Consider the following 27,623-nt stretch of genomic DNA (forward strand, 5'->3'; position numbering starts at 1 on the left):
ACTATCCTGTTGCTACCATTCAAGCTTCACTTGATTCTAAATACCCTTCTCCCCTACCCATACATGTGCAAGATACAGAAGGCAAGATGATGCTTGTAGCTTCTGTGGTTATAGAGCACCGTAGAGGTGCACTGGACAGATTGCTGCTCAACAAACACCAACTTTCTTTCCCTCTTGATCCCTTAGAGTCCAGGGGGAGACTGAGTGGAGACTCTTTTATCAGAGGGGAGTGGCTTGTTTACATCTCCCTGCTACTATTCTCCTCTAAGGAGGGGAGAGCAAAATCTTCATTTTAGCTGAAAATTGGTTTCATAGTCTCCCAAGTACAAATTACAGTGCTAGTGAAACTAGGATGTGCATTCATAATTCAGTAAAACTTACCTATGCTTGTTGTAAAGTTTATGACTCAACCTCCTTAAGCTATTGAAGGTGCCTTTTATTGAGGCAAAACTATTCGGTGTCTCATTTAAAAGTTTATTTGCAGAACATTTTCATGTTGCAGTTAGTCAGTCATGACATAGCCTGAGTTTATGGACTGCATATATATTTTAATGCATAATTTCAAATTAATGAAAAAGGTATCCATGATTTCACTGGGAATATATTTTTTTCAGTCGTAAGGACTTTGTTCACCAATAGGAAGGATGAATTAAGTTACTTGAAAGATTTATTTAACAAAGCTAATAAAATATTAATTTGAAAGGCTCTTTATCCTCTGAAAGATCATGATTAGATCACTCTCCATCACTGTTTTCTAGGAGGATTTCCAAAGTTCTTGAAGGACATTGAGGGGCTCTAGTGGAAGAAAGTAGTAAATTAAAAGCAATTTCACCAGTGACTACAGGAGATAGTCTAACAGGGAAAATGACCTTGGGTTGTGTGTTTAAAAGAATTTAAACGTATAACTAATTGGTCCCGTCTACATGAAGCCACTCAAAATTTTTAAAGTGGGGGGAAAATTGTAATAACTTCTCAACAGGATAACAAATATCCAATTTACTAAACTCCTTAAGATTTATGTGGATATTTTACTGATATGTATTCTTAGTTTTTGAGGAAACAGAAATCTAGTAATAAGATGCAGCACATAAGTCTGAGAATTTTAGCAGCTTCCAAACAATGCAATCATTAGTTGATTGATTCCACAATGCATACATGATATGATAACATAATATCATAATATCATGATACATTGATAAATATGTCATTTTTATTTGACAATTAAAAACAACCAAACAATAGAATTTGGTTGTAAGAGAAGATCCTTCTTTGAGGGCTGGATATTTGCTGAGAGGCTGTATCTGACTGGGTGATCATCAACTTTGTGCTTATGCTTTCCAGGATTTCCGAAATCTCCATGGAAGTTGCTGAACCAGGACATGTCACAGTAGCAACTCCACCTGCAAAGTTGATAGAAAAATGTGACTGCCCCCCAGGTTACTCTGGCTTGTCCTGTGAGGTAAGCTAGCCGTTAACCTGCTTAAGTTCAACTCCCTTCAAGAACCAAATGGAAGAGTCCCGGGAGTCACCTTTATGGTGACTTCTGGGCATACTCTTGACCTATTTTATTTATCTTTCACACACAGTATGAGACACAGTAGCAATGAGATGATGCTATTATTATCTTGTAATATGAGTCACAACTGTAAGGAAATATCTGATAAAAATTAGAAGATTTATAAAGATGTGGCACAGTCACAAATAGTAATGTTTTCAAAATGCTGGTCTATTATGACATCTATTTTCTTGGCACCATTTCCTAAAGTTAAGGCATTTAAACTGCAGTGATTATGAGATATGATTATATCAGGCTTTGAAAGTGTTTTTATATAGAACAGACAAAATTTGTGTGCCAGACAACAGGCTGTTCCATTCAATGCCATCTTCTGAAAGGACAAAAATCTGTTCCAACAGTGCTACTATCATTCAGTCATCACGTTTTTAAATTTGTTTCTCTTATTCATTGATGTGGTATTCCATTCAAAACTGGAAAATTATCTAGCTCCTCACCTTCTGGTACTTTAATAAATTTATACAAATATAAATTAGTAACAGGAATACTACAATATTGGGAAGATGGACTAGATAAGGAACGGGGTTAGATCTGAACCTCAATTTCACCATGTACAGGGGCCAGGATTTTGCACAGTTTTCTAAACCTCCTTAAGCTGAACATGGTAAGCAATAAAATCCCTAGGTAACTAAATGCCACTACGTCTGGCCTGCTACCACATTTGGCCTTCTCCTGCAAAGTCTTAGTTTAATGCTTGGCATGAAGAGTCATAGGGACCTGCTGCATCCCAGGCTCTTTTTCATAAGTCACACTCATTAGTGCCCATGACGTAGTCGTCAGATATTATTAATATCTGTTCCTCCTACAGCCTAAGACTCTTATGAAGACTGTATGAACTATGAACCTTAAACACTCATCAGAGCACCTGGTTGTAGTCAATGCTTCTTGTTAGAGTAGATACTATTATGAATGTACTAACTAGTTATGTATTTATGTACTGATTTGTTTCTAACACCTTTTCTGTTCATTTTGTAAATGGAATCTTAGAGGTTTATTAAGAATGGCACATGAGGGTTGGAGAGATGGCTCTGTAATTAAGAGCCTTAGTTCAGTTCCCAGCACCTACATGATGGCTAACAACCATTCATAACTCCAGTTCCAGAGAATGTGATGCCCTCTTCTGGACTCCTTAGGCATTTCATGAAACAGGTGCACTTACATACATGTAGGCAAAACACTCATACATGTAAGATATATACATTTTTTTAAATTTTAAAGAATTTTTGAAAAAAAAAGAATGGCACATAAGGATGATGATAGTTTCAGATCAAAACTGAAGTATACCTTAAAAATATTAAATGTGTACCTGTGAGATGGCTCAACAGGTAAAAGTGATTGTCACTAAGCTGGACAATGGAGTTAATTTATAATCAAACTCATGATGGAAGGAGAGAACCAACTGCCTCAAGTTGTCCTCTGTCCTCCATGCTCATTGTAGTGTGCACATGCTCACCCACATATACACAAAATGAATAAATGTGTGCATAAATACATACATACATACATACATATATACATACATACATATAATAAAATACTGACTATGTTTCCTTAGAGTGGAATATCATATGAAAAGAAAAAGAAATGGATTTGGGACTCCTCCCTTGCTCCATCATTTAAGGGACATACTCTTCCTTGTCACTGATCCTCAGATTTCTCCGTATAGAATCATCATAAGGATTAGTATAAATGAAAACATATTGGAGAAAGCCCCATCATAAACTCAGGTGCCATTCACCTTAGTTACCATTGTATGGACTCTACACTGTTTATAGAACAGATCTGTGCCTGTTCAAATATCTTGAAACAATCTCTTATCCATTTCAGCAGCTGCTCAAAATAAAATATCCATCTTAATACATCCACTTTGATCTAATAAATAACCAAATAATTTATCTTATTATTGAAAACTAGACCCCCCACACACCTATGTGTCCATTTGTACCCACAACATTGAATTTATCTGTATGCCCCTTCCAAATATACATAGTATATGACTGGAAATAAGATAACAAATACACAAAATATGCTACTTTTTAACAAGCACAAAAGATGAGAAAATAGAGGACAGAAAAACCTTGAGACTTTTCTAGACATGAGGTGATACTTTATTTCACTGTACAGTTTGTGTGGCTGAACTGCGGAATAATTGTGTGACCTTGGTCAATTTCCTTAAACCAATATGGGCTTTATTTTCTCCATTTACTTGATATAGTACTATTCACTTATCAACAAAAATATTGGTAGAATATAAAATGACTTTAATACATTCTACCTTCTTTCACAGATTTCATGTTAAATGTTTTGTATTGCTCTCTATAGACTCTTGAATGAGTAAAACAGACTTTTGCGCTAATATTTTTTCATTGCCATTATCGGAAAATATAAGCTAACACAAATAAAACCAAAGAAAGAAATGAAAGAAACTAAGAAAAACTAGATATGCATACATAGAAGTGTGTGTAATTGCAGCTTAGTCTCTAGCTGGTGAGTTCCACTTAAGTTCCTATTTACAGACAATAATTACAGTAAAGTCTTAGTGGAAAGATTAGGAAGATAAAAGCTGATCTCTCCCAATAAGATGCCCGAGGAGTTCTCCACAACCCATTGCCTCTAATCCATTATACATCTTATTTATAATTCATCTTGATTCTGAAGTGTAATTACCCAGGCATAAAATCTAATCGTCAAAGCAGGAGCTAAGGACAGTTTTGAAATAATACACCCCATTCCAACCATATGCTTTGGGTTATGGATACACTAAGTGATTCTTTTGCAACATTATCATCAAGCGTATGGGATTTCACAGACATTTGCATTGGTAAACCATTTGTTTCATGTTTTTACCCAAAATGTGGTTGAATGTGTACAAAATTAAATATTACCACTTACACTATGGCCACTTACAAAGACACTCAACTCTTGCACAATACCTGGGGTGTTTTGGCATTAAAAATTCTTTTCTTGAAATGTCTAAATAGTGTGATTTACAGTTTGAAGTAGAGGCTGGATTTCCTTTATAAGTTAGATAAAGGACACTATTTATGCACTATACTTACTTTTGGAACCATCTGCACTTAATCTACTCTTCAAGTTATGTTAAGATTAGGTGATTGCCTAAATCACCTCAATTCAGCATAGACTACATGCATATATCATTTATTTATTACTTTTTAGCATGAGTGTGAATTTCTGCAATGATATCATAGAAATCAGAAGTTTGCTGGTGATGTCTAGTCCATATTTTGATAGTTCCAGTCTCTCCTTTTTTTTTTTTAACATTTGCTTTTTGTTGTTGTTTGGTCTTTTGTTTGTTGGTTGGTTAGTTTTTAGGGTCTCCCTGTAGTCTCAGCAGGCCAGGAACTCTCTACATAGGCCAGACTGGCCTCAGTCTCACAGAGATTCAGCTTCCTGTGACTCTGGAGTGCTGGGAAGGATTAAAGTCATGCACCCCATGCCCAGCAGTTCTAGTCTCTTAGCCCCACCTTCTGTATTTTATTTTAGTAAGGCTTCTGGCTTACAGTTGAATGGTTGAAGCAGTTGAATCACTCAAAATCTTTCACTTTGGGTAAACCAATTTTTAAGTCTGCAGTGTATTCTTAGTATCAAGTCATGCTAAAATTTCTTGGGGGTGGAGATGTAAGCAACATCTTCCCTCTCCTCCCTTGGTTCCAAGAACAAATCAAAGTACAATTCCTTCAAAAGGCACTGTGAGAAACCAAAAACTTTTTAGGCATACTTACAGAGCAATAAGTGAAGCATTACTTACTTGAGTGTGTGTGCTGTCTTGCTAAGGCCATACAGGAAAGTCTTCACCCCAACGTAGACAATGGTTTCCCCATAGCTGCACAAAATGGTGAGAGAGGCCCTTTCCTAGTTTTCCCCAGCCTATATACACTAACCCCTCTCCCAGCCCACATGCAATTAGGGCCAAATTGCTCATCTTGGATTAGTTGAGGGGTATGGCTAGACTCTCAGGCAAGTGTTCCATGAGAGGTCATGAACAGTCAACAAGCTCAGCTGTGCTGATCTTAGGCAAGCAGAAGCAACTGAACTCAGAAAGATGGCATCTTTCTGTTGGAGGACAGTCCTGTACAACATGTGGAAAAAGACTTGGCCCCTTCCACAAGTACATCTCTCAGGATGTCCTTCATCACTTCGGTCAGGTGCATGTGGGACACACAAAGACTGTCTCCATTCAATGATACATTACTTGACGATGTGGACATACTGTGAAAACCGTGTCAGTGAATTTCATCAGTACACAAACATCATAGTATATATTTACACACAGTAAGATGGCCATGGCATCCATGGGCAATATAATCTTTGAGGCCATGGTTGTGTATGTCATCTGAGGTTGACTGAAACATTGTTCCGTGACACATAATTGTACATACCAATATTAAGGGACAAGGTATGAATAGGTAGCATATGCTGTCATTTTCTTTCCCAACAACGCTTGGAACAATTATGGCTGCCTTTGCTTCTAGTTTATCCTAAGAAATTGTATCTAAAATTTATCTGGGATACAGCGTATTTGTTAATTATGTGTAAAGCACTAAATATGTCATTTAATCCTTGCAATAATCCTATACAAAACAAATCTTAATTTATTGCACGCTTACTGTGTCCTGTACAATTTAAAGTACAGTTCATGCACAACTACACCGTCACTACAGGGTCTGACTCATCGTCTTTGTGTTCTCAGTGGTGAAACTGAGTCCCAGGCAGGTTAGGGAATTTGTCTACAATCATGCACCTAGGCAGTGGCAAAGCTGCAATTTGAATCCAGATAAATTTGTTTCCAAAGATATATATTAACTTACACTCCACTGTCAGATGTACAAGGTGTTTATGACTCCAGTAAGGAAACTGAGGCCTGAGGTACTTAAAATCTGTACACAACCATATGTCATAAGTGCTGGAAGAAGAACTAACTTCATGTTTACCTGATGACAAAATCCTTGCTGAACCCTTCACACATATTTGTTCTCTTTATTGACTCTGGGAAGAAAGAAATTGTATTGGGAAAACTCTGAGGCATGCTGGCTCAGCACTCTTTTGTTTTATTTTCTTCTCTCCATCCTCCCATAGTTTTGTATAAATTTGATTCCAATGTTTTGAAGAGACATCATATTAGAAAGTAAAGATGGAAAGAGAACAGAAGAAAACTGAGTTATGCATAACTTCAGAACATGAGAAGAGAGCTTTTGAAAACTAGGAATTATAAGAGATTGAAACAGACAGACTGAAGTTAGAAAAGATTTGTTTATTCAATGTTTTAAAATTTTTCATTGTGTTCCAGAAAAAAAATTAGAGGAAACTTTAAAAGTAGTTTTTGTTCCAACTTAAGCATTCTTGTTCTCAAGAATTTTGCCCTTTTTGAGTGAGAGAGAAAACATTTGATTTTTTTTAAAAATATCTTCAATTGTTTTTCCAAGTGGGAAGAATAAATACAAAGGATCCAGGGAAAGAGGAAATTAAAAACAAACAAATAGGATACATTGTGTTTCTAAATGGTCTTTTAAGGCTCTAATTCTTACATCGTGAAGCAGATTCTTCTACTTTGTTTAGAAATACCATCAGGACAAAATATTAAACTGTTAGAAAGACATGTTAAAAATTAACTCAATACACCTGCTGATTTGTGGGATAAGAAAAGTGTCTCGAAGACAGTAACTGGCCCACATTTTTCACACAGACTAACCTTTGTAACCACAGCTTCCAGATTCATTAGGTTACTGTACCAAGGAGCCTGGCACGCCCTTTGACAAGGTCACTTTTACAATAGAGGATAAGGAGTGTAATGGTGACCCTTGGCCCTCAACCCTACTTATACCTTCCTAGGAGATTTAACACAAACCTTTGACTCTCTATCAATTCAGTTTTCTTCTCAGGCTGTGGGCCCCCTCTAACTTGCTGTCAGTCCAGGAAAGAGCCACAGCAATAGGAAACAATTTGTCGTGTGTTACAATACCATCACCCTAGTGCACGCCAACGCATTTCATTCCATGACCCTGAACTTTCTGCTTTCCCCAATAAAGTGTGTTGATTATTAACTTTGTTCTTTTAAGACTTGTTTGATTTTTGAGGTGTAAAGAAGAGCTAAAAACTTCCTATTTATTTGTGGAATTTTTAATATATATAGACAATATGCAAACACACTGAGAGGCAGACCTTGAACAAATAAATCAACAAAATACCAATACTTACATGAGATCCATGTAAATAAAATTCCATTTTTTGCAAGTCAACATGCTTACAGATTGCAACAGTCCACACTGTGTAACACATATTTGGAGCATACACGTATGTATGTATGTGCATGTGGTGTGTGGGGGTTGTATGTGTATGTTCTCATGTGTGTAAGCAGATGTGTGTGCGTGTTCTCATGCTTGTAAGTGTGTGTGCATGTGTTTGTGAATACACAAGCACACACAGAGGCTAGAGGTTGACAGAGACAGTCTCCCTTGATCACACTACATCTTTTTTGTGGAGGCAGGATCCTTAGCTGAACCCAGAGCTCATAGCTTTGGCTAACCAACTTGCTCTAGGGATTCTGATTCTACGTCCTGCGCTCTGAGATTACAGGTAGGCTGCCACATCTGCACTGCTCTACATGGGTTATACAGATCCAAACTCTAGTCCTCATAACTGAGCGGTACCAGCACTAGACCCACTGAGCACCTCCCAGCCCAATGTATGCTGGTTCCCAAGCCCCTTTGTACCACTTTTCAATACACTGGAGATTTTTTTCAGTTATGCCTCAGTGACTTTTTCATCTGTAAGTTCTATACTTTCTTCTATAACAGTGATGAAAAAAAACCTGATTCTTTTCAATAACATGATTATATTTTGTTAAAACACGTTTGTGTCTACTGTAAGACAGATGAGATGCAAAGTATTTTGAATACTAGTTTGTTTTCTTTATCAATTTGCTCAAAGTCAGGACATTATTAAAACTCATTAGAATTTCTTATAGGCTGATAAAAGCCAAGAGACTCTTAATTAAGGGTTTAATTGAGGTACCCGTTAAACAAATCAAAATAAACACAGGGAGAGTATTGAGTATTGACTTTATTTTCCTCATACTGAGGGATTTGTATATATATTTCATCCTGGCTACTTAGGCAAGACCAAAAGGATGTGAAAACATTAGGAAGTTCTTAGTAAAACAAGCTTGTTTTACTTAGTCATCACACTCTTTAATCAATGGGAATACGATTTTTAAAAAGAGAATTTTACTTAACCAAAGTGGCAAAACAGTCTCTTTATAATCTTCAGTGTCATCTGAGAACTGACTCCTACCTCTAATCAGAAATCAAATCATGTCTGATGAACTTGAGACAGATGACCCTGGAATACAAGGCAGTCCCCTCCTGTGCTATGACCCTTCATCCAGAAAGTCAAAGATACTTTTGATACATTCACAAAATCAAACCTGAATGAAGATTCAACTCTTGATTTTTGCATATATCAGCTTTGCTTTGAATTTTGATTTTTATTGCAAATGGAAAAATATATATCAGGAAAAGACAAATTTTATGAGAAACTAATAATCCCCAAACACATGGGGATTTCATTATTTAGAGATTTTTCCTTTTATAATCTTTAAGTTATATTGATATAAATAATGCACCTACAGCATTTTACTTTTTTTTGCAGTGGCTAATTCTCCATCAAGCATAGTAGAAGAAGATTTTAGGGTGTCAAGGACATTGGAATTTTCTTGTTAGTTCATATGACAATGTCAGTTAAAAATAAATCTTTCAAGAAAAAGACTCTGGAGCTTTTTCAGGCTAAAAGCTATAGATGTAAATGAAAGCTTTCCTCTGCTAGACTCTGATTGTATGCATAGTGCCTGCTCTGTGAACAGAATAAAGACCCAGCAGAAACATATGTGTGTGTGTGTGTGTGTGTGTGTGTGTGTGTGTATGCTGTCACAATTGGCACTTGTAAGTGAAACATCCTCAATATACATGCACTGGAAACGTCAGTATTGCTGAAGAAAGAGTACTAACTTGTCTGTCCTAATTGTCTTCTTTTTTTTCTAGACATGCTCACCAGGATTTTATCGATTGCGTTCTGAACCAGGCGGCCGTACTTCTGGACCTACGCTAGGCACCTGTGTTCCCTGTCAGTGTAATGGGCACAGCAGCCAGTGTGACCCTGATACCTCTATATGCCAGGTAGGCACCTGCAGGTTTCGTGGACAAGACCCAAGTGCTCTTTCCTTTTTCCATAATCATAGGTGTGGCATTTCTAAGCCACATTAGTTACATCTGAATTAAGAAAGAACCTGATTATTAGCATTCATTTTAAGGCTCAGAGTGGACCTAAGCTGCTGAATGTCTGTTCCCTCAAACATCTCTCAGAACAGTCTTCTAGAGCCAGGCTTCACACATTCTTTTATTGAAAGAGTTCCTTCAGCATGAATTGGGGAAGTAGAAGCCAGGACCACTCTCAATTTATCAGAGTATCTTACCCTTTGATTCCTAGCCCTAGAAAATCACAAACACGCAATTGCAAACAGTCTTCTCATTGCTTTCAATGAGAAAAATCACACTGCTTCCAGCATGTGATACGTACATTATGCAACCCCACATTCACTCAATATCTTTGGTGGAGGTCAAAGTGGGGTCCTAAGAAATTAAGGTCACTTACCCAAGTCACAAGAGGAACACATGACTCAGTGATTTTTTTTTTCACGTTATAAACAGTAACTATTCAGTTGCAAGGTTAGGTAAAAGTCTGTGGTTCAGATTATGTTACAAATTGAAAAAATCATTTCCGCACATAGGTCCTGCAAGTAGAGGCCAGCCCACCTACAAAGACTATAATTGTGTATATTTTCAAGAGAACACGCAAGGAGAAAAGACATTCATTATGCTCTTCACTTTAAAAAGTAATGAAAGAAATAAAAACTGGAACAGCCACTGTTCATGTTGAGAAATGGAGTAATAGCATCGTAGAGCACTGGGGAACACAGCTGGCTAAAAATTAAACCAGGGTTTATTTTCTAATTATAGCCAAAAGTGTTGTTTTGCTGTTGTTTCTGTTGTTCTTTGGTTTCAGTTTTGGTTTTTCGGTGGGGAGGGTTGAGACAGAGTGTCTCTTTAGCCCCAGTTAGCCTGGAAATCACTATGTAGTCCAGACTGACCTCAATGACTCAGAAATCTTCCTGCCTCTGCCTCCCCAGTGCTGAGATTAAAGCCATGTGTCACTACACCAAATTAGAATAGTATCTCAGGGTAGAGTGTTCTTGGCATGTATGAAGACTTGGCTTTGATTTTCAGTGTTAAAAGACAGAGAAAAAGAGAGAGACAGACAGACACAGAGAGACAGGCAGAGAGAGAGAAAGACAAAGACAGAGAGACAGAGATAGACAACAGAAGGACAAAGGAAGAAAGGAAGGAAGATTTTAAAAGAAGGGGCTGAAGAGATGGCATATTGGTTAAGAGCACTTGCTGCTCTTGTAGAAGATCCAGGTTCATTTCCTAGCACCCACATGGCAGCTCACAACCATCTGTAACTCAAATTCTAGGGAATCCAGTTCCTTCTTCTGGCCTCCACAGGAACCAGGCACACATATGGCACATATACATAACATGCAGGCATTCATACACATAAAATATAAATAAATAAATAAATAAATAAATAAAGCCCTGTCTAACTATTCTTGCCTATTCTTCTCCTTCACATCTCATAGACACCAGTCAAGGACTTTCTTTTCTCCCTACAGTCAAGAGTTATGCAATTTGGGAGTCTTTCAGGTAGACCCACTAAAGGGGGTACCCCAATTGCCACACTCTGCACCCACATTCAGTATGGAAGAAGCAAGAGCAGTCTGCATCCCAATTCCCTATTGGAAAATTGGGTAACCTCTTCAGAGGGTGGTGTGATAAGAATGGGATGTAGAAATTGGCTAAGCAGTTAGGGTAAAAGGACCCCAAAGAAAAGTAGCCAGTTTCTTTCTTGACTGAAAGTCAGAGTGTCCTTGGGGCTTTTAGCAACATACTCTCTTCCAAAGGCCAAAAATGTCAAAAGTATTTGGGAGACCTTATCTATCCCCAAAAGATTTTATGGTTACCTCTTCAGAGAGGGGAATCTTAGAATAGCAAAAAGGCCCATAAATTTCAGTGGTCAATACTATAAAAATCCCTAGTCTATCTGTTGGAGGACCTACATTTCCAGTCTCACTGGTCAATCACCTGGTGATAGAACCACCCCTAGGAAGGCAGGTTCACCTTAAGTTATGCTAAATAGTTGGGTGGTGTATTAATGAGGTAGTGAATTTTTCCTGCCAGGAATCCCACCTTGTAGTGCAGAACTCCACAGAACTTCTGACCAGCCACAGCCATGTAAGTCTGCACACTTCTGAATCTCCCTTTTCTTCTTCATGCCTTTCTTACTAACTTTACTTTTTCTCTGAAGCTTCCTTCTCCCAGCCATGTGGCTGCCAGTGTGCCATGTGTCTGACCTCCCATGCAGGTTCTAAACCTGCATGCATGCCTTCATGGCTTTCTTCTTCCCACCATTCACCTCCTTAAGGCAGTTGCTGAGATTATCAGCTTGCCTGCCCTGAGGATTTTTTCTTTAAAAATTCTAAGAAAATTATAAAAGCTTAAAAAAAAAAAAAGGAAAATTATTACAAAAAAGTCAAATTTGCCCCCAATGCAACTTAAGATAAAAGTAAATATTTTAGATATGTCTTACCAATTTATATGTCTTTAAAAACAAGACATATAATTCTCTTACAGTTCTGTGTTCTGCCTTTTACATTGATTATCATGAACATACTTTGTTTTTAGTCTTTAAACTCATTCATTGGCTATCTTACAATTTACCTATTTCTCTCAGAATTGAGGCTATTCTTAGTGTTTTATCTTCCTACTGAAACTCAGACTCAACCATCATTTGCTTTAGAATCATCAAAACTCTCCTATCTTTTGCCCTTTGTATTTTAGTCACCATAACTTTAAATTTCCCCTCTTACCAATGGTCCCCCAAAGTTGAATTCCTCACATAGCTCTGGATGTCTTTGCAGGCCCATTTACAGCTTCTGGTCTTCTGAAACCTTTCCACTGAGCCTTGTAAAATTTGTGGTCAGATATCAGCAAAAACCCCTACAGAATTCCCTCTTCCCTTCGTGTTCTCACTGTGCTCAATAGAAACCTGGTTGTCCCCTTGCAGATTACCATCCCCCTAACATCGCTTTCTCATTTCCGTCATGCCCCTGATCATCAAGATAGGGCAGGTGTCCCTGCCCCTCACTGTCAGCTTCATCCCTCCTGTCTTCCTCCTCAACACCACCACTCAGCTTTCAGTCTCTTCCCTCATCCATTTTCCTACTCTAGTTGCATGTTAAAGTCACATACTAACCCTCTGGTCAGCTCCCTTATTTCCTGATGATTCCTCCTTTGTGTCATTTCCATATTCTAGCAAAACTACTCACATAATTCTTCTCGATTTTAATGTCCATAAAATGAACTCCTCCATACCTTTCACTATCAAACCTGGGTCTCTGTATTCTCTCTTATGAATATCTGATTCTTTGCCCACCACCTGTTTCTCTCCTATTCAGTTCTTATTATGTCAATATTTTGAATCTTGTCATTGAAGCTCATACTTTGTCTCCAATGCCCTCGTTTTAAAGCAGCTTAGTATTCATGAACTTTCGCTCACATGGCTGCTTTGTCACACACATTTCACTGCTGTCCTTTCATTGGCCATTACTTAGTTTACTCCAGCACTGGTTAAATGCTCCTTTATCACCTTCAGAACAGAACCTCCTTAGCAAATGGCCTCACTGTAAGCTCCTGGTCACCCTCTTTGCTGCTCTGTCATCAGCTGGGGTCCATTTGTTCAAAGACATCTTCTTCCATCTTCAAGCCAAAAGCTTTCTTTCCATCCTTACTTTCCATTGTTGGTGTTACTTCTTTTTTGTATGTTCACATACGTGTACGTGTGTAAGTGCACATGTGTATTTCTGGGACTCGACCCTGGGAGCAGTTGGCCTTCCTAATTATATTCATCCCTGTGATGATCTTACCCAGGAACGTGACTTTCAATACATAGACTATGATACCATAGTATTTAAACATAAACCTTATGATTTAACTTTAAATCTATTCTAATATTTCTAAAATATTTCTAATATTTCTGATATTTCACTGTGGCATGAGGAAGTAATCTTTTCTCATATGTATAGTAAGCACACATTTTATCAATTAATATTTCCTCTTCATATTTAACGATGTCTAAATACGTCCATATTTGTTTTTCCATAGTAACATATCTTTAAGGTTCATCTATTCACTTTTTGCCTCCCTTCATCTGAGACTGTTTTATGTTGTGAAATCAAGGCGTCTCATCTCCCTTCTTTCTTCCAATTTTCTTGACTAGATGCTCATATATTCATTCTGCTGATGTATTTGTTCACTATTTCAGTCACTGCTCAACAATGTGTTAGTAGAATTTTGAATGAAGTTGCAGTCAACCTCCTTATAAAGAATCATTAAGTCTGTATTCAGCTATCCTCCTTCATTTTATATTTCATAGTAAATTGTTATGATAGTAACTGGATAGGTCATACATTTCATATAATAGAGTGGCATATTTCATACATTTTCATTTCAATAGTAAACATTAGATTTTTTGTTCCAATAGTACATTTATTAATAGATCTTTATTGGTAAAATTTTTCTTAACGTGTATTTGCTATTCATCATTTTTATTTGAATTCAACATTTTTATTTGAGATCCATAATTTTCAAATATTATATAATTTATTCTATAGATACAAAATACTGTTTTCATATATTTGTCATTGCTTTACTTCTTGTTGGGAGCTATATACATATTAATAATTTTATAGTATTTATTTTGGTCTTATAGAAAAAGTTAAGTAGATGAATAATCAGCAGCCTATGATTCCTGATTTTTATATAACTCTCATATCTTCTGCTGCAAAGGGTGTTGGTGGTAGTTCATCTAAACAAAGCATTCAGTCAAGTTAAGATATCAAAATGTATCATATGCCCATTTGTGGAGGGTGGGATAGAAGTAAAGATAGACTTAAGAAGTGATCATTTACGTGGTTTCAACTTAAACAATGAATGCTGTGAGTAAATGAACAGCTAATATTAGCTCTCCTTGATTCCTGAAATAATTACTGCCTTTAGTGTCATAGACTCTTACTTTCTGCTTCTCTGTCAATTCCAAAAGATAATTTTGGGGAAGGAGAGGGTTTATACATTAAATGCATCTTATGCCAATTTTTCCCAGCACTTTCATCTGTGTTATATTTTCTTCATACGATTAATCCAGACACATTCATAACTGATATACTTTAATTTCTCACTATTAGAATGAAAATTTTTCTATTCTGCTCTCATCTTTAGCCAGTTGGGTAATATTGCTAGTTTTCTTTCTTTAAGAATCATCAATGCAAGTCTATTTTCTAAGAAATCCCTAGATGAAGTAAAAAAAAAAACAAATACTTCCATCAAACATACGCAGCTAGTATAAATTGTTATATCCTGAAATTTTATATTTTCCTTAAGGGAATTTACAGCTTTTGAATTTAGACAACTTTATTTCTCTTTGAAACAGGCCTGTGAGGCAAATAGGAAATGGCTATTACAGCTCCCATGCTGTAACTGAGGAAACAAGAGCATACTGATTTCTCTTCTGGCTGATTCCAGCTTAATCTTGTCTGTTAGACAGCAGCACAGGTCCCTGACTTTGGTAGACAGGCAGGCATGAGCTCTGCTATCAGACTGCCTTGATTTGTCCTGGCTTTACTTCTCAGGAGCTGGGTGAGCCTAGTCAATTTCTTTAACCTCAATGGTGTCTGAAGTTCCATATCTATTCACATTTATTATTTATTAAATAATAATAATAGGACCTAGTCAGAGAATTTTTGCATAAACTCAATGAAATACTTAATAGAAACCTTAAAATCTTAATTAGCATATGGCTGACCCCATAAAATGCTATAAATGATGATGATAACAATGATAATAACTACATGTTGCAGACATTTACAGTCTCAGAACCAGTCAATTGATTATAAAAATTTTATCAAGCGTTTCATGCCTATCTTTATGAAAGATGTGCTCACTATCTTTGTCTATTTGAGTTAATAAAACAAATTTCCATGACATCAATGGCTTACAAATAGCAGAAATTATTTCTTATAGTTCTCAAGGCTTGAATGTCAAGATCACGGCACTAGCAAATTTGGTGTCTGGTAAGAACAGATGTCCTGGTCACAAATGATGCTGTCATTTAGTCATCTCACATCATAGAAGGAACTATAATCATGGATGTCTGAAATCCCTTTTGTAAGGGCACAAATCCCAGTTATGAAGACTCTACCCTAGTGATCTGATCACATCTCAAAGGGCCATGTCTCAATACCATCACGTTAGTAGTTTGGATTTCAACAAATTAATTTGGAAAGGACACAGTCAAAAATACCAAGCTATTTAGACATAGAAACTGAATTATCCTTTTTATTTTAATATATACTTTTATTGAATTTTTGTGCATTTCATATAAAACATCTTAATCATCTTTATATCCCATCTCCATCTGTACCCTCCCATAACCCCATCAAGATTTCATGCATTCTGTCATATATGTTAAGGCCTATCAAGTCAAGTTTGTGTACCCAGATGTCCTTTGATGCATTTTCATCCACTGGAGTCTAGTCAGCCTATCTAGAGTCACTCTCTTAAACAACTCTTACTTACCTTGTGATAATCAGCTGCCAATAGTTCTTTGACTAAGATTGGGGTTTGCTGCCCAGTTCTCCAGTTCTATGCTGGGTTTTTATCTGATTGAGTTTGTATGGGTCTTGTGCATGCTGACACCATTGCTATGAGCATATGAGCAACTCCCCAGAGGCCTGGAAAACTCTGTTTCCTTATGCTTTTGCACCAACATAGTCTCTTACAATCTTTCTGCACCCTCTTCCATAATGGTCCCTGAGCCCTGGTAGGTGAGGTTTAATATAGGAGTCTTATCCAGGGACATATAGTCCACAGCCTCTTATTCTCTTAGTGGCTTTCTGTGTTAATAACCTGTGTTGCATGAAGAAGCTTTGCTGGTGAGAGTTGAAAGATGTATTACTATTCTCTATTTACCTTGTTCTACTATGTTTTATGAGCCTTAGGTGTAGAGGTTCCGTTGTAGATGTGTCACTTAGAGCTGGGCATCTCTCAGACACGTATTTTCTGTGTGTGAGTAGTAGATAAATTCTGTAATAGTCTTCATCTATTGCACAAAGAAGCTTCTTTGCTAAGAGGTGAATGGTATACTTGTAATTATAAGGATTCATATTTAGAATACAAAAAAATTACATTTGTCTAGGGATATGACAGAGCTAGGATTTTTTCTAGGATCTATGACTTCTCTAATCATGTGTATTTGGCTGTTTACAGTGCCACACATGACCTCCCTCCCATTGAGAAGGCTTTAAGTTCAATTAGATGGCTGTTGATTACCCCCAAGATAAAAGTTCCGCTACTGTACCGCTATAGTTTGTTATGCCTGTCATTGTTGTGGTTATTAGGCTTTAAAACTGGGGTTGGACCATTAACTTATTTTTCTCCCTTATCAGCTTGCATAGTATTATCCAGAACTATGAGAGCTAGTCTTCAGGAAGAAGGCTTGGCTTCGAGGTTAGTTCCAGCCCCATTGCTCCAAGTCATGTGTCCAAAGAATGTCCTGTCTTCAGCAATAGGGTCTTAACTTCAAGTTTGGAGAGGCAATCAAAGGCTGTGGCAATAGCCTGTGTAATGTGGGGAGTATCTTGGACTACCCTGTCCAACGACTCGATGAGAGGTTTCTTCTGTCAAACACTGTGCTTCTTGTTATAGAGACTTCAGGTACACACCTGCACTCATGTTCACATATTGTATGTGTATTTTTCAGTGGGTTTTTCCAATTATCCTTTGTATTTTATACCTTCTTTCAAAAACTAAAGAAGAAAGTGTAACCATAGAGAAATGTATAGATTAAACAATTCTTCCAAGCAGACACCTCTACATGATTATGCTCTTCATAAATGATATTTGCAAGAGAGAAGTTGGTTCATCCTAGATGTTAATAAGTCCAATAACTTCTATACTATTGGCTCGTACCAATACCGCAGTGACGTTTGCCCCTAAAGGAAATTGTTTTTCTTCAAAATAGAAAACTATAATCTATATGCTGTTGAACCCCAAGCAGGGGAAGTAAGTAAATCAACTGTAGTCCATACCCATGCTCAGCTTTATCCCTCTGATATTTTGTGTGGGAATATTGGGGCCTCAGCTAAGTTAAACACTTTTTTAAAGATCGCATAGTTGATGAAAATAATCTTTCCACTCCATCATAACTCTTATTTTAGAAAGGAAAAGAATAGCCTCCTTCATTGATGTGGCCCATTGCTTGACACACCATCAGTTTCTGTAATTAAATTATAAGCCCTCTCCTCAGTGAATAGATTTTAATTGGAATTTGTGGTGTTTAATGTATATTGTAAACCTTCTTTAATCTATCTAGCAACCTGCCAAAATAGGGATTATTCACATCTTGTTATAGCTCTGAATATTGATGCTAAGAAAATTTAAGCAGCCTATAGAACCCTTGCCAAAAAGTATTAAATAATATTTTAAGCACTGCAAAATGCTTCCTCTAGATGGAGAATGATAAAATGTACACTTAGTTGATTAAATAAGTTATATTTTGGAAGTCAGATGAATTATAGCCTAAAGAATGGATAGAATCTACAAAATGATTAAGGGCTCCATGTGAAAAATATTTAAGAAATCATGAAAATATTAAATATGCAACAGGCTGGAAAGCAATGAAATGTCTTTCCAGATTTTATAAAGGAAAGGAAAACTGAGGAATAGATTGATGTTGATTTCCAATAAAACTTGTATCTGATTTGTTTAACCATTTTCTATCAACTATAGAAAAATAAAGTGCTCAATGGAGATGAGGAAAGTTTCTTTCAAAATAATTTATATCAAACCAATTGCTAGGGTTACTATGTATACAATGCCTTGGTTTCTTGCATCTCAGAATATTATCAAATTCCTCATATAATATAATGTATCATATCTCAGATTCTTAAAAGCATAATGATAGCTAGGTACGTCTAGCCCTCTGTGTATACCAGGACTGGGAATGGTCACTATCCATACCTTTTCTCGTTTGTTCTTGCAATATACTCATGAGATAGTATCACCTTTTTCTTTTGTAGTTCATGAACTGATATTAGAGAAATTAATAATTTGCTTAAGTAAAAAAGAACAAGGACCATATCTATTATTCAAATGCTGGATAGTTTAAATAGGCATTTGATGCATGTTTCATGTTACTCCCACAAAGCTGAAAATATGAGCCGCATGTTCACAGTTAACAGATTAGTGGGGCATATAAATTGCTGAGAATGATTGGCAGAGTAATCTCTAAAAAACTCACAAACAATAAGCTAGAGTCTTTGAGACTGACTCTGTAGTACAAATTCAACATATTTACCAGTGATATGGGTAAGATCTATCAAGTATTTAAATTATATAAAGCTGGGAGTGTTACCTAGAGCTTTGAATGATGTGAAAAGATCCTGACAGGTGAAATAATGACCTATAAATTAACAAATATAAAAATAATCGAATTTTTAAAATTTAGTTTACATATCCATTCATTCTTGTGACTGTGTTAATGTTTTTCAATCTGCCCATTTTATAGGTGGTGCTGGGATGTAAAGATGAAGACAATAAAAGCTTTACCCTGTAGGAGCTTCCTCCCTAGTGTTTAAGGGAAAGAGCAAAGCAAGTAGCATAAAATATTAATTCATATGATGCAGGAATTTTTACTGGATTGCAAATTTACTATATACCAACATAGGGTATTGCTGTTTGTGCAAGATCTGAAAATCAAGACCAGGAAGACTCTCAATATGTTTGCAAATCAGACTTATAATCCTCTATATTTCAAAAGAAACTCAGAGTAACTAGGATTGTTAAATGCTTAACTTGTAACAAGAGATTTAGGAAGTAATAGTGTTCTTAGATATTTGAGTGCCTTCCCTGGGAAATGGGAATTAGAGTTAATCTGCATAGATTCAGAAGGCAGAACTTGGACTGCTGACTGAAAATTAGAGTGAAACAAATATTCAGACAGCACATGAAAACTTCGTAACTTATAGTAGGACAAAATGGAAAGGCCTACCTTATGAACTTCAGGCTTTCTATGATATCTGAAGGAAAATACATAAATTATCCTTATAATATATAAGATTAGATTAAGTAACTTCTCACTTTGAGTTTAAAACACTGTAAAATTATTAGGTCATATTATTTAGATATAGTAGAAGACATATATGCTACAAGTTATCCAGGGTACAAAACAAAAAAGCAAATTTTATATATTCTAAAGTATTACTGAACTGAAAAATACACTAATGCATATCCTTTAAGAATATGATTAAGCATTTAAGAACACTGGCTGTTCTTGCAGAAGAACCGGGTTTGAATCCCAGCACTCACATGGCAGCTAACAACTATCCGTGACTCCAGTTCCAAGGGATCTGACAGCCTCTTCTGTCTTCTGCAGCCATTGTGACACAGGTGCACTTACCTACATACAGGCAATACACTCATACACATAAAATAAAAATAATAAAAAATATTTTTTAAAAAAGAATATGATTAAACTCTTACTTGACATCCATAATATTTAAATTTCCCTATAGGCTAATTTCTACACAAGAAAATATATTATGTACACTATTTCAAAACATAGGCAAGTCACATGAAAGGGCTATGTTAAAAAGATTCTAAAATAGCCTCCTGATTTATGTGTTGTTTGTGGAGCGAAACAGGAATTTGATTCACTTAACCTAGTGAGGTATGTCAGCACATCTGCAAAAGATTGACTCTTCAGAGAAGGTTAAAATATATTTGCTTTTTCTGTAAACAAATAACATAAAGCTACAGATAGAAGAAAAGTTAAACCATATTTTTGGATCTCTATATTTTTAGTAATAATCATTGCATTTTAGCACTTGGATTCAGTGATTCCTGTTACATTTAGATTACATAAAATAGCACAATTTTATTACAAAAACAAAAGTGTTTAAAACTATTGTGGAAGAATCCATGTATTTTTGTCACAATTACTCCTGTAATTATAAAATGTGATGTTAGCACATTCCCCAGATAGCAATTATTCGTCATCTGATGACTTGTCAAATGATTTGAAACTAAAATTTACACATAATTATTTCATCTTGGAATGATTCTCATTCACAAAGCTGACATTAAGTGTGGAATGGCTATTTGACTGCTAAGATACTGAGGATTCTTTTAGATGGTCAAATAAAAGAGGACTACAACATCTAGATCAATATTGTAATACAGTAAATCATTTTGTCCTGCGGGCCACTTTTCTGCGTGTACTAGACTTGAAACTTGGCCTTTTTCATATTAAAAAGCTTGGTGAATCTTGTCTTTGTTGCCCAGAACGTGTGCTTGTTCATTCAGTCATTTAGACTAGTCACTGGATGCCTATGCTACCTTATTAACTGCATTAAGCTGGAAGGAGTTTTTAAGCCAAATTTAGGACACTGGGGACTATTGACAGGGAAAAAGATTTAAAATGAGAGCTAAAATGAAATATACAGGCAAGAAGCTGAACAAAGGATTTGCAAATGAAAAGTCCTAGAGGAGAGAGAGCACCACACATCTCTGGGGACTTTTGGGTGCTCCCCCATGATTAGTGCAGTGTGCACAGCGAGTGTTGGCTGGAGGTGAGGGGAAAAAGAAGTGGGAGCAAATTCTGATGGTTATCCTGGCCATGTTAAGGAGTTTATGACTCATTTTGATTACAATGAAAAAGAATAGCCTTTTGAGCAAGAGCAAGGCCCAGCTGTTTCATTTGTTCTACACAGGATCTGGGGTTTCAGGATGAAGCAATAACTGGATAAGGAACCATATGAAACAGAATATTTAGCCAAGAGGGAGAAGATGATACTGGAAAGATATGAACAGAAACAAGGAAATCCAGAAACAGCTATAGAATTGTAGAGCAATGCATATCTCAGATCAGAGAAGCCTCTAACTTGCTGACCCGAGGAAGGAGTAAATGACAAGCCGTCCCCTGAAATGGGGAACACAGAACAGTAGAAGATTGAAAGAGAGATGAGCTTAATTATGGACATTTCAAACTCGAGGTGTTATGTGATAAAATCTATCCAAAAAGCAATTAGAAGTGTAAGTCTGGCGATCAGGAGGTAGGTGGGTATAGCTCAGTGGCAGAGTATCTGTCTACAATAGGCAGGACTCTGGGTTCAATCCTTGTCACCACGAAAAAAAAAAAAAAGGAAAGATTAAATAGAAATGCAAACTTGGAACTCAATGGAGATATCCATGAAGTCATAGAAATCACCAAGGTAGAATGCTTAGGCCCTTCCTAATAGCATGTGGTTGAGAATAGCTAAGGATATATCCCAACACAAAATGGTAAACTTCCTCAAAACCTGAGATTGTTTTTGCATTTTTTCTTTCTTTAGTATTTTCTTAATAGTAAAAATAAGAGAAATGATTTATTCAATGTGGTCATATTGGAAAGAGGGACAAAGAGATCAGTGGACACCCCCTCCCACAGACAGACAGACACACACACACACACACACACACACACACACACATACACACACATCCATCTTCCTATTTTTGCAATCATTTTTTTCCTGGTAACTCATTTACTTGGTTCTCAAGTGTGAACACTGTAGATGACAATATTATGTCACAGTTTCAAAAGGTTTGGCACAACTCGTTAAGGGAAAATAAAAGTAAAAGATACATTACAATCATGGAAGCCAGTCTTACTAAACAGAAGAGTCCATGAAGAGCAAAAAAATAGGCACAAAGGTTGGAAAAAGAAAAACAAGAGATTATATGATTAAAGAAACCATAGGAGGAAAAAAAATCTCAAGAATGGAGTGACTAGACTATTAGGTGCTGCAGAAAATCCACATGCCACAAGGATTCATGAATATCAATAAATTGGGTTAAGCAGCAAAGATCTTATAAGTAAACCTGGAATTACATTTCTGTGGTGAGGTGAAAAGTCTGTTTCTAGTGCTCAGGGGAAAGAGATGAAACAGAGACCCGGAGCTGATATGGAAGCTCTAAAGGGATTTAAGACTCACCAGATTTTATTTTTATTTTATGACAGTTTCATAGTTGTCTATAATGAGCTGTTTTCACCCCATTACCCTCTCTCATCCCCCTCCTCCCCCATGAAACCCTTCTTCCCAGAAAGTCCCCCTCCTTCTTTCGTGAATTTGTATATGTGAGCTTAATTATAATTGCTTGGACAGGAGGTTACTTACTGGAGCTTAGACAACTAACTTATCAATGGCTATACTATAGAAGAAAGTGACACTTCCTTTCCAAGCAACTGTTAACTGTCAGTGGTCCTTCAGGGATGGGTGGGGCCTGATGAACCCCTCTTTTTTCCGTGATGAAATATTGACCAGCCTAATCCTGTGTGGGTAATCACAGCTACACTGAATTCATGAGTGCAAGACCGTGTCATGTTTTTAGGAGCATACCTCCCCACACAAAAGGCTTAACCAACTTCAATATTTAGGGGGAAAATTGAGACCATCAATGCAAAAGTGGTAGAAAATAAGTGGACGAAATAGCAAATTGGAAGAATCTCTCAGTCAAGGAAACAGCCAAATGAGGGGTATCATTCTCTGACAGTAGGGGACTATTATTGATTGAGAGTAAACTAAAGACAGAAGAAAGCCATCAATGCAAAAGTGGTAGAAAATAAGTGGACGAAATAGCAAATTGTTTGGAAGAATCTCTCAGTCAAGGAAACAGCCAAATGAGGGGTATCATTATCTGACAGTAGGGGACTATTATTGATTGAGAGTAAACTAAAGACAGAAGAAATGAGATTTTTAGTTTTTATATCTGCTAAGGGATACATTATACATAAGTTTTAAAATGCATCTGCAAATGATATATTTCAAATATTGCGCCAAATATGTAAAAGGTCAATATGGGGTTTAAAACAAACAGTGACAATGTCAAGGTCTTGCTTCAGAGACTAGCATAACCTTTGACAAAGAGTACTAAAAGTTTAAAGAAAATTAAAACTCCATGGCAATGTCTATGGTGAAAATGACCAGTTACTATTTGTTGTGAGAGAGTATACGGCCCATAGCAAACCTTGTTTGCTTTGAGACGATAGAAGAAAAATGAACACATTCTTCATGACTGCCTTAAAGCGCTCAACAGATGACTGTCATCCAGGGTCAAGTTCATCCCTGTAGACAGTTATATAGTTCCAGCTGAGCTGACTCGGAGATGATCTCATAAACATCTACATATATCGTGCTGCTGAATTTTGCTTCTCAGTATTTCTTTTTATCAAGTTTATAAGAAGTAAGACATTGTTCTGACCACTCCAAATACTTCAAAATACCAAGCTGAAATCTCTCTCCAAATTCCCTGTAATTCTTTTCTTCAGCTCCCAAAATCAAGTGTCATATTTTTTCCAAACCAACATTCAGTATTGAATTTTTGTTGCTATGTTTGCTGTCAGGGTTTTAAAAATTCCTAAAGTGGAAATAGGTGTAAAAAGGTAGTATCTTATTGTACCTGTTTCCTTCCTCACTTGTTTATAGGTACCTCTTCCTAGATCCTGCTTATAAATCGTTGCTCTCTGTGCAGTGTGATCCTGCTTGAAGATAATTTTAATTCCCAAACTCTACCCTATTCTTCAATTTTTCTCATTTTCTTATGAAAGTGTCTTCAAGCATATCAATGGAATATCTTCCATTATGCAAGCATAAAAAGGAAACATGGACTGGAGATTGCAAAGTATCATATTGAGTCCTCTGTATTGATGAAGTGCCACCATTTTCCAAGAGATAGATAAATAACATTCTTAATGGAGTAACAAGGCTGACCATTTTTACACATCCTGTGCTTTTCACCTTTGGTTGCCTTCAGAGAGCTCCCACAGTGGGCATGCACCAGCATCCTAGCCTTTCAGAACTTTTTCCAGCTTCTCATAGAGCTAAAACATGAGAATGAAGAAATGTGTGTGGCCAGATGGCAAAATATATTTAGAGATTATTGAAGTTCTATTCCCTAATTTTGAGTTTTAAAAAATGGAAATTTATGTCATGCTAAAAAAGTAGAGGTGATAAACATTACCATTGAAATCCACCCGATGACTTCATAGACATACACAGGCGCCAAGGGTTCAAGTGCAACCAGTAATGACTAGTAATAATCAGATGCATACAGATTAGAGATGCATAAGCCAACATCTAAGTATTAGTAGCAAAAACAATGAGTCTTTCTGCAAGGAACAACATATTCTAAAATGAAATGGAGATCTTTTTTAAAGGTTAAAAAACTCATTCAATTTTATGTCTTACAGGGCTTATACTGAGTTCAATATTGTATAACTGTATTACCTCAACTGTGAACCTAGAAACTTGTACCCACTTGAAATGTGAAAGAAATGTACTCCTGCTCTGGAGTATGTTACTGAATATGTTAAATCTGTAGTGAAAGGCTTCCTCTAATCATGTAGTTATTAAAAATTTTTTAAATGATTAAAAAATAATAATAAAACTTAAAAAATAGTAGTTGAAGAAAAGGAATAATCATTTCATGCATGCAGTAAAATACTTCTATAAACAAAACTTTGGAGACCTCTTTTCTGGTACATGGGGTGTTACACTGTCTGTACGTTTCTTTGGGTTGGACAGATGGCTCAGCAGATAAGAATGCTGGCTGTTCTTACAGAGGACTTGGGTTCAAATCCCAGCACCCACATGGCAGCTAACAACTGTCTGTTGTGAAACCCTCCTCCATGGCCCCTTGCCCTGAACTCCTGAGACCCCTGCCCCTCTTTAGGAATAATGGCTCTTTCTCGCTTCTGTAAACCGCTTGATTGCTAGGCTGAGAGGACAAACTGCACTGACAAAAAAAGTACACAGAAATAGATTTAGGTAAAATAAAACAAACTCTTGTTGTTAGTAAGGTTACCAAAGCATAGTATCAATTTCTCAATTGAAAAAATATCTTTAAAATATTTTGCTCTCGCTCTCTCTCTCTTTCTCTCTCTCTCTGTATGTGTGTGTGTATATACACTGTAACTCCTCATAAATTGAAAGCTACTCTTCTTTCCTTTTACAGAGCTGCCAGCATCACACTGCTGGTGATTTCTGTGAGCGATGTGCCCTTGGCTACTATGGACTCGTCAAAGGATTACCAAATGACTGTCAGCCGTGTGCATGCCCTCTGATTTCTCCAGGCAACAAGTAAGATTAAAAAATGTAACCATATTTCCCCATCAGTAAACTCATCTGCCTGGCACATGAGCTATCTACAATTTGCCTGTTTTTCTATGTAGACAAAAAAAAAAAAATCTCAATTTAAGACAGTTTTTTAAAATAATCTAAAAACATGATCAAAGTCAGTGTGTATACTCTACAATTCATTTACCCTTTAAAATCCTGTCTCAAGTAAATAATACTGTTAATAAAAATGTAAGGATCAATATTAATATTAGACTGGTTTCTGAAACAAATGACATATGTACAAATGTGCATGGTTTTACAAATGTGCAGGTCTAGTGTGTATACACACTGTTGCTGTGATTCAGCTATGAAGGATTGTTTGGGTGCATACTACATCACTTTTGTGGCTGTTTCCATTCATTTCATGTATTAAATTCAATATTGGGAAATAATGATCAAAGAAGCAATTGAAAAATAGCACAATGAAAGCAGGGAAACTTAATGTTAGGCTCTAAAAAAACAGTATCAGCTGGAAGCACAGACCCCTTTCTGTTAAGATGTTTTGAGCTTGGTACCATGGAAACACAGCCGTAAGGGGAAACAAATGCTGAAATATCTGATTTCCATGCTGTCTGAACCTTCTGCCTTGCTTTATATATTGTTGAAAACCTCTCGGCTTTTTTATTTTCCTTTTGGCTAAGACTATCTATACTTTCTGCTAAGTGATTTATAGACTTCAATCTCTCCATGGTAAAGTAGTTTTTCTCTGAGAATTTGAAAAGAAAGTATGGCAGTTTGTCCAGAGTTGGAATTCCAGATACCTTCTCTTGAGTACAAAAATCATTCAGACAAAACGGCCTTTCAGCTGGTGCCAGATCACCTCCTCCCTTCAGCTTCAGCTCTGAATGTGTTCTGAAAATACTATGCACAGGTATCTCCCTTTCCTCTTCAAGCTCCCCTGTATTGTCAGCCAGAAGCACAACTGTTTCCAGAGTATCAGATGTAAATTTTTAGGTTGTTGTGTATTGATGAAGGTTATATACATGATCGTATTTTTCGAGTACAAAATGGTAGGTATGTGAAATAAAATACTGTTTTTCATTTCCCTTTCCCAAATCTCCCTCAAACACCCCTGTCTAAACAGGAGAATTCCAATTATTTCATTATTATTAAAATGTGAACCATTTGAATTTGAAAAAAATCAACAATTAATAATTCACTACTAGGTACACTATAATAACAGCTACAGAGAATATAGAAGAGAATCCTGTGATTTCTTGGCAAACTCCATACCAAACTTGGATGTCAAGAGAATCAACCTACATGATGAATTCCATGGCTCAAAATACCATTCTGAGTCTTAAAAACTTCAAGAACATTAAAAGAAACATTTTTATGTATGTTGCTAACAGTAGATTAAGAATTTTTGCAGGTTTGGGTAGTAGGAAATTGTATACACAAATGCTTAGAAAACACAAAACACAAGAGATAGCAGTAAGTAACAGAGTTTGGACTGTAGACAGAGCTTCATAATTACTGGCGAACATGAATGGAAGAATAAGAACCTTATTGTAGAAGTCTTTGAGCACCAGTCTAAGAAACTGCTATTTGATTTTCTATGTTAATAAAAAACTGCAAGTTATCATCTTTTAACATTTTGGTTGTTAACCTTAGCCTTTAACGGCTGTGCTATCCCTCCAGCCCAAGTTA

General features: G+C 36.4%; 1 protein-coding gene across 3 annotated transcripts in view; it reads left to right on the forward strand.

Annotated features, from left to right (window-relative positions):
* Lama2 (laminin subunit alpha 2) overlaps positions 1-27,623 on the forward strand; it is a 679,163-nt gene that overhangs the window by 462,686 nt on the left and 188,854 nt on the right. For all 3 annotated transcript variants that reach the window (XM_008827821.3, XM_029560968.1, XM_029560969.1), the window contains 3 exons: positions 1,342-1,459; positions 9,631-9,765; positions 25,810-25,934. In XM_008827821.3, the coding sequence (XP_008826043.1) occupies positions 1,342-1,459; positions 9,631-9,765; positions 25,810-25,934 (378 nt within the window). The remainder of the gene's footprint in view (positions 1-1,341; positions 1,460-9,630; positions 9,766-25,809; positions 25,935-27,623) is intronic.

The sequence above is a fragment of the Nannospalax galili genome, unplaced genomic scaffold, assembly GCF_000622305.1.
Source record: "Nannospalax galili isolate Female #2095 unplaced genomic scaffold, S.galili_v1.0 scaffold53, whole genome shotgun sequence".
NCBI lineage: Eukaryota > Metazoa > Chordata > Mammalia > Rodentia > Spalacidae > Nannospalax > Nannospalax galili.